Source organism: Adiantum capillus-veneris, chromosome 12, assembly GCF_014529385.1.
Source record: "Adiantum capillus-veneris isolate H3 chromosome 12, ASM1452938v2, whole genome shotgun sequence".
Classification (NCBI taxonomy): Eukaryota; Viridiplantae; Streptophyta; class Polypodiopsida; order Polypodiales; family Pteridaceae; genus Adiantum; species Adiantum capillus-veneris.
The window spans coordinates 80,191,074-80,199,516 of NC_140942.1; the positions used below are offsets into that span (position 1 = coordinate 80,191,074).

The following is an 8,443-nucleotide window of genomic DNA, read 5'->3' on the forward strand; positions in this document are numbered from 1 at the left end:
ATACACTCTATGTTGTGTGCGTTCAGCCTCTTCATCTTCTCCAAGATGTGTGTATCCCTGCAACCCCCTAATTCCAACAATTGGTATCAAAGAAAATTGTGTCCTCTTGGGCATAGTCGTCAACTTCGCCACCACCCACCTCCTCAATTTCTCCAATTTGGGTAAGCTCTGGTGAGCGTCAGTAGGTCAGTGCAGTTTTTTACATAATAGGTCCCTTACAATTCTCTTTGGGTTGTGCTATATAGCACGTGTTAGTCTTGCTTCATTTGTCTCCTCTCGAGCAGTCTTTACATCAAGTGCAGCCACTCGCCATGGCTAACAACAACACAGATGTTTTCAAGATGTTCACTGATGCTGACGATAAACTGAATGGGGATAACTACCCAATGTAGGCTTACATATGATGACACATGTTCTTGTATCAAAGGGTGTTTGGAATGTTGTGTAGGGCATTGATGTTGTCCACCTTTTGTGGATACAGGCTCTGTTGAGGATGTTGCAGGTTTTGGCAGATCTGTTGTTGCTAGAGTTATTTTACCTACAACTGAGTAGTCTCATTGGGATGTTAGAGATGTGCAGGCTCATGTATTGATTGCATTATCTGTGAAGCACACTATTACTCCTCAAATTTGCTCAACAAATTCAACCAAACAGGCTTCTGATACTCTAGCTGATCTTTATGCAAGTTGCAATGAGGCTAAAATTGCATTGTTGTGTAATGAGTTGGAGTCAAAGATTATGCAAGAGGAAGATGACATGGAAACTTTCCTTGTTGGTATCAAGTATATTAATGAGCAACTCATTTCGGACAATTCACTTGTGTAGACTGTTCACGATGCATTGCCAGATTCCTACCAAATGTTTGCTAATACTTAGAGACTTATGACCCAAGGAACCCCTCAAGGTGTCAAGTTTGATGCAGTACGCACATTTCTATTGCAAGAGTCACTTTCAAGAAACAATACGGCTAAACAACGTGCAATTGAATGGTCTTTTATTGTTGCTCACAGAAAAGGTGGTAATAGCAATGTAGCCACTTCTCACGGTTCTTTAGTGAGTGAAAAATCATCTATTCCAAATGCTTCTGTTGGCAGCACCTCTTCAGGGAATTCTGGTGAAAAGGACAAGAAGAAGATGCATTGCCATTATTGCAAGGTTAATGATCACTTGATAAAGCAATGTCCTAAGTTGAAGCCAAAAGATGCTAAGAAGAAAGAGGTTGGATCCACTACAATTGCACCTATTGTAGAATCTTTTGGGAAAGGATATTGTGATGTTAATATAGATGCAGAGTGGGCATTTAGTATAGAGTGTATTTATGATCCTTCTATCCCTGATGCATGTATGTTAACCGTAGTAGATTCACATGTGTGGTACTTTGATGATAGTGGGGCTACAAAGCACATTACTTCACTTCGTGACTTGTTTACCTCTCTGGAGTCTATCCCTCATGGGAGTACAATCACTTGTACCAACAATGTCTCTTATCCAGTCAAGGGAGTTGGAAAAATTGTGCTAACTGCTATGAATGGTAGTTCTTTCACGCTTGTTGATGCACTTATATACTAGGGATCAAAAGGAACCTTTTTCTATATATGCACTTGCAATACTTAGTCTTGTTGTCAAATTTCTGGATGACAAATGTACAATTCATGATCTCAGTTTTGGTGATGAAATAGTTGCATCTGGCATTTTGTGTCATGGGCTATATAAGCTCACTTTATATGACAAGTGTGGTAGAATTTTGCGAATGCACTCATGGATTCAAAGGTTGTTTCAGATACAAAACTTTGACATGCACGTTTTAAGCATTTGAATTTTGTGAGTTTGCTGCGTTTGCAGCAATCTGATATGGTTAGTTCTTTGCCGCCCCTTAAAGCACCTTCTAAGCATGTTTGTGAAGGCTGTATTTTAGGTAAGATGCAATGTTCGAAGATTCCAAAGGATGGTTTAGTAAGGGCTACATGCAGGTTGCAACTTGTGCATAGTGATGTTTGTGAGCCTATGGAAACTCCATCCTTAGGCAATTACCTATACTTTATGACTTTCATTGATAATTAATCCATGCATTCATGGGTGTATCCGCTTAAAGGTAAGTCTGAAGTGTTCATGTGGTTCAAGCTGAAAATGTCTCTAAATATACTATAGGCACCATTCAGATCGAGGAGGAGAGTATATGTCTCATGAGTTTAATGCATTTCTAGCTAATCGTGGGATAAAACACTAATGTACAGTGCCGCATACACCTCAACAAAATGGTGTTGCTAAAAGGAAAACGTGTCGCTTACAGAGATAGGTGATGTATGGTCAAGAGTCAAGCTTTTCCACATTCGTTTTGGCTTGAGGCTATCATGTGTACTACTTATGTACTTAATAGATATCCTACCAAATCCATGCACTCTATGTCGGCTTATGAAGCATGGCATGATAAAAAGCCATCTATTGATGACATGCGCACTTTTTGTTGTTCAGTTTATGCTTTGGTACCACAAACACAACACAAAAAATTGAATGATAAGGTTGTTAGATGCATTTTTGTTGGTTACTGCATTGAAACCAAAGGTTACAGGTTTGGTGCCACAAGCACAACACAGAAAATAGGATGATAAGGCTATTAGATGCATTACAACATTGAAACCAAAGGTTACAGGTCATACCATCTACAAACGAAATGTATCTTGGTTGCACGAGATGTTGTATTTTGTTCAATCTTTGTTATCATATACCAAAGACAGTAATGTAAGCTCACATGACATTTTTGACACTTTGTTGCCTCTTTTTAATGCTACAAAGTTGAAAGTAAATTCCAATGAGACACGTGTATAGCCTATAGGGTTTTTGAAAATGTTACGGACCAGCCTATTACTGATGCAAATGTTCATGATATATTTGATGGGGAAAGGGCTGAGAATGAGGAGGCTAGAGATATACCAAAATGGCTAGTGCATACTTTGCGTGAGAGTAAATTGGATGCACCTATGTCTACTTGTACTCGTCCAAGTTCTCAACGTGCATCTTATGTGTCAAATTGTTATGCTTTGGCTGGTTTTAGTTTCTGTGATGAGGAAGATGAAGCACATAATTCAAAAATTAGATGGATGACATGGAATCAAAATATGAAACACTTATAGAAAATGACACATTGACTTTATGTGATTTGCCTCTCGTTAAAAAGGCCATTGATACAAAATGAGTTTACAAGTTGAAACGTACACCGGATGGTGAGATTGATCGTTACAAGGCTAGACTTGTTGCAAAAAATTATGCACATCAGAAAGGCATTGATTATGAAGAGACTTTTTCTCCCACTTGTTATATGACTATTGTTCCTTTTCTATGTGCATTGGCAGCTCATTTAAAATGTACATCAACCAAACATTGTTACTGCTTTCTTGAATGGTGATATATTTGAGGAAGCTTATGTAACGCAACCTCACGATTCTGTCAAGGAAGGACACAACAATAAAGTGTGCAAATGTAAGAAGCTTCGTGTGGATTGAAGCAATCTCCTAGTGCTTTGTAAGCTGACACTCATTTGCTTAAACAAGGCTTTCATAACAATCCAACTAAAAGCACTTTGTATGTCAAGCGTGAGGGTGATGTATTTCTCATTATCATTCTATATATAAATGATTTGTTAATTACTATTTCGAATGAAACTCATTGCTAAATACAAGGTGCTACTTTCAAGATGAAAGACTTGGGGGTTTTTGCATTATTACTTAGGCATACAATTTAAGTAGATGGAGGTATTTTGTAGTTTTCCTTATGTCACAAGTGGCCTTCACTTGCATATGCCATCATTCTATGTCTTTTGCGATTGTGAAGTGTTGAAACCAAGGAATTTACCTTTTTAGAGAACACATTCCTTTGTCCAAGCATTTAAAAACACGTTTGCTAAACAATTCTATGACGTGGTTACCCATTCGCCTACATACTTCACACAACATTCCATTTAACACCTTGAGTTGTATTTATACTTGATTGGTAACTCTTCATGCGGTGGTTAAGTTCCTAGATTCCACAAACAAATATGGATAGGGGGACTGATTTCTCATGTAGTTGCTGGGTACCCTGCTTTATTTCCACATTCTTCATATCCGCTATGTTCTGAAATGATACATCTAAAAGTGGCACTTGAAAAGGTGTTCTCATTCGCATCCCCAGCTCCTTCCATATACAACCATTTCCACATTTGCTTTTCTGCAAGTAGAACCACTTCTTTACAAGCAAAAATCACATGGGGATTTCACAAGTCCAAAACCGAACGCTCATGGAAACAAGATTGATGAGAATCAATTGTTTGGGCCATGACTGGCATGTAGTCAGAATCAGCTCACTGCACGTAGAAATAGAACCACTCGGACAATTGTGATGGTAGAAGCCAAGGGGAGTGTCAATATCTAGTTTCTTGGGTTTAATCAGACAAGCAATGCCAAGCAACTCTCTCTCTCTCTCTCTCTCTCTCTCTCTCTCTCTCTCTCTCTCTGTGTGTGACCACCCTTTCCCAACCCTACACTTCAATACAGACCCCATCTCCTCAACCTTCACTACCTTTCTATTAAGCCTGGAACAAGGATCACAAAAGAAATAAACAGACAACGGTCTTGGACAGATTATTGTCAACCTACACACCATCAGATGGATATTTCAATTATGATTTAGAAGTCGACCTTTATCAGAGCACCAGTTTCCAGATTGATAAAGCAACCTTTTCAGAAAAACCAGGTCTACAGGAGAAATTTCATAATACCAGATTCTCCAAAATTACTTTAAACAGAACCCCTGGAAGAAAGTAGACTTTGAAAATCTTGGATTATCGAAGTAAAACATCTCAACTATACTATAATCCCCTTATCATAAATAGATCTTTTCAGGTCTTCTTTCAGTAGCTCTCAAAAACAGCCACTGCATCTCCACAGTCTGGAGTGATGGACTAGCAGCCGAGGAACACACATGGCAATAAAGCTCAGTTGAAATTTTAAGCCCAGATTAAAATCTCTAATATCACATAACATTGACACCAACATGAACTGCAGTGCAATTCAGAGTTTCCCAAGGCTGTAGTTACATATATAGATATATATAATATGTGCTGTGTATCTGATATACACACACACACACACACACACACACACACACATATATGTATCTCTATTTTGTACTTTGCCCAACATTAAGAACACAGAGGTGCCACACCGTCAAACACCAATCCAACAGCCCAGATGGCACAAACCTCAGAAAAATTCTCATCTCCTCCCCAGATGCAAGAAAGAAAGCAGTACAACAAATTAGAACGACCCAACATACTTCACATAGAAATTCCCGATAATGCAGAATTGAGAGTCAAATCTGCAGAAAGTCACTCCGACACATGCTTCCTGTAAAAACTAGCTTGAGACTATAGCTCAAAGCATTTAACAAAGTCAATCAAACAAGAACTAATAGAACTTCCATAGGTACAAAAGTAACCATTTACCAAAACTTCAAATTAGGTCTGCAACATTCGAGGGCAGCTCTTCAACAACGACATTGTAAAACCTCTGGATATCCTGCAGCATTCTCTCATCGTCTTTCGTGACAAAATTAATGGCGACACCCTTTCTTCCAAATCTCCCGCCACGCCCAATTCGATGCAAGTAGTTCTCGGGCTGAGTGGGCAGATCATAATTAATGACGAGAGACACCTGCTGTACGTCAATTCCCCTTGCCAAGAGGTCTGTTGTGATAAGCACACGGGACGATCCTGACCTAAACTCTCTCATGATAATGTCTCGTGTGTTCTGATCCATGTCTCCATGAGTTGCTGAGACGGTGTGATCACGAGCCCTCATTTTATCTGTAAGCCAATCCACTTTCCTTCGGGTGTTCACAAAGATTACACTTTGTGTGATTGCAAGTGTCTCATATAAGTCACAAAGAGTGTCAAGCTTCCAATCTTCTTTGTTCACATCTACATAAAACTGTTTGATACCTTCCAGAGTGAGCTCATCACGCTTGACAAGAATCCTCACAGGCTTGTTCATAAACTTCCTTGTGATCTCCAAAGCCTCAGGAGGCATGGTTGCAGAGAAGACTCCAACCTGCAGGTTTTGAGGGAGCATCTGGAAAATATCATAGATCTGCACAACACTCAAAACAAACGCAATAACCTCAGTCCTGATCATACTTTGAAGGCATACTATGCTGCAAAGAAACAAAAGCCACCAAGTACAGAACTCTGACGCACCTGATCCTTAAACCCTCGAGATAGCATCTCATCAGCCTCATCCAAAACAAACATTTTGATGTAGTCCGAGCGAAGAGACCCCCGTCGAAGCATGTCATACACACGGCCAGGGGTTCCAACCACCACATGAACTCCACTTTGGAGGATACGGATATCCTCTCTTACGCTGGTACCACCTACACATGCATGCACTTTCACCTGCAAATAGTCACCAAGGGCTCTCATGACCTTCTCTATCTGCTGGGCCAACTCGCGAGTGGGGGCTAGGACAAGTGCTTGACAGTCAAATAGATTGTAATCTAGCTGTTGGAGTATTCCTGAGCAAAATGTGGCGGTCTTGCCTGTGCCGGATTGAGCCTGCTGAATGACATCCAGCCCCTTGGCGAAGGGAACAATTCCTCTCTGCTGAATGGCTGATGGCTTCTCAAAACCTGTCCGAGTGAGCCAATCAACCCAACTCAGAAAGATAAAGAAATGCGTGTTTTCATATGCAAAAGAAAATGTGGAGTTTGCAAAGCAAAAAAGTTACCATAAGCATAAATGCCCCTCAGAAGATTTTCATGGAGACCCATTTCATCAAAGGTTTCACATACTTCATTCCAAGTCGAACTTATTTCCTCGCCATCCCCTGTAAGTCTGAACAAAAAACACCCTCGGAAACATAAATGAAAAGTATAGACAAGCATGTTAGCCAAAGCACAGTTAAAGACTGCAAATATATTTATGTAACAAAACCATATCAAAGGTCTAGGTGCACACTGCAATCAGGTTAAATCCTCCTACAGTCCAAAAACACAGACAAGCTCCCAATGACAAGGTCCTACAGTGCAAACGAATGTTTTGGTAAGGAGAGGCACGAGCAAAGCTACAACCAACACTCACTGATTAGCGAGCCATGGATCACCCTTTATAGAGCCTACATAATTTACAAAAGTGCACACAGATCAGACTAGACAAACCAAAATGCTCACTCTAAACCGCCGTCATTAATCGTAGTGGAGCGCTCTCTCTCTCTCTCTCTCTCTCTCTCTCTCTCTCTCTCTCACACACACACACACTCAATTATACTCGAAGGACCACCACTCCAAAACCAAAAAAAACTTACACTTGCTCCATCTTGGCATCATAGGCACGCGCATCGTAACCCTCCGCACCCGCCATCGCTAGCTGTAACCGAGATGAGGGTACTGTGAGTGAAAGAAGGGTTCAGTAGCACATATGAGCGTGCTTTGTAGGTCGTCCGGCCTATTCACACACGGTCGGGGAGAATCTCGCTTTTGTGATTGGAGCCATCTGTCTCAACTCTTGAGTCTTTACATGTTGCCTTCTGCTTTTATGTTCTAGTCTTTTTGGCCTGCGAAGAAAAGGCCTTAGTGTTGGGCATCCTTTCACGGATGGCGTCCACATGGACGGTAAGTAGTTTTGCATAGCAAGGGAGGACGATGTGAAAGCGTGAAGGAGCTGCGTGCAGAATTCTGCTTGGATAATAGAATTGTGTGCCTTCTGCTTTTATGTTCTAGTCTTTTTGGCCTGCGAAGAAAAGGCCTTAGTGTTGGGCATCCTTTCACGGATGGCGTCCACATGGACGGTCAATAGTTTTGCATAGCAAGGGAGGACGATGTGAAAGCGTGAAGGAGTTGCGTGCAGAATTCTCCTTGGATAATAGAATTGCGTGCAGAATTCTATCTTAGAGTCCTGTGCGACTCTGCGAGTCTACTGCTGGCGTTGTACTCGGCACTGAGAGGGCTACGATTCTACGAATGAAGCACTGAGAGGCATTGAGAGCAAGGTCCACAATGAGTTGAACACGGTACTAGGCAAAGGGGTACCCCTCACCGAACCCGACGTGCCACGACTGCCATTTTTGCATGTTGTGGTGAAGGAAACAATGCGCTTGCACATGGCAATCCCCGTTTGGAGTTGGGAGAAGAAGCTGCCCAGGCGCATCAAATGAGGAAGGTGCTCTGGTATCCAAACTAGGACGAGAGACTGGTGCGCTGCATACCCAAATATGTTCATGGCAGCTGGACTGACATCGCCCGTAAAGCTGGTATGATTAATGCTGCTACTCGATCACTTCAAGTACATATTGCATAGTAATACCGCTTAAACATTACAATGGTGTTATAATAGAGCTACGTTATGTAATATCACTATATGGCGGCATGGCCTGTCTATCGAAGTAAATTCCTCAACAATCGGTGGTGAAAGATC

General features: G+C 41.2%; 1 protein-coding gene across 1 annotated transcript; it reads right to left on the bottom strand.

Moving 5' to 3' along the window:
• Positions 1 to 5,291: 5,291 nt before the first annotated feature.
• On the bottom strand, positions 5,292 to 7,493 carry LOC147446017 (eukaryotic initiation factor 4A-3). Its single transcript, XM_086525333.1, has 4 exons — positions 7,335 to 7,493; positions 6,759 to 6,865; positions 6,230 to 6,660; positions 5,292 to 6,122 (listed from the first exon to the last, which is right to left on the bottom strand). The coding sequence occupies exons 1-4, from the start codon at positions 7,388 to 7,390 to the stop codon at positions 5,487 to 5,489; spliced, it is 1,230 nt and encodes a 409-aa protein (XP_086381459.1). The 5' UTR covers positions 7,391 to 7,493; the 3' UTR covers positions 5,292 to 5,486.
• Between the last annotated feature and the right edge of the window lie 950 nt (positions 7,494 to 8,443).

Bases quoted from the DNA above. Each gene is read 5' to 3' on its own strand.
- LOC147446017 (XM_086525333.1), bottom strand. From the start codon at position 7,390: ATGGCGGGTGCGGAGGGTTACGATGCGCGTGCCTATGATGCCAAGATG. The intron at 6,661-6,758 runs GTAACTTTTTTG...TCACTCGGACAG, and splicing joins GAGGGGCATTTATGCTTATG to GTTTTGAGAAGCCATCAGCC. The intron at 6,123-6,229 runs GTGCGTCAGAGT...AGTGTTGTGCAG, and splicing joins CTCGAGGGTTTAAGGATCAG to ATCTATGATATTTTCCAGAT.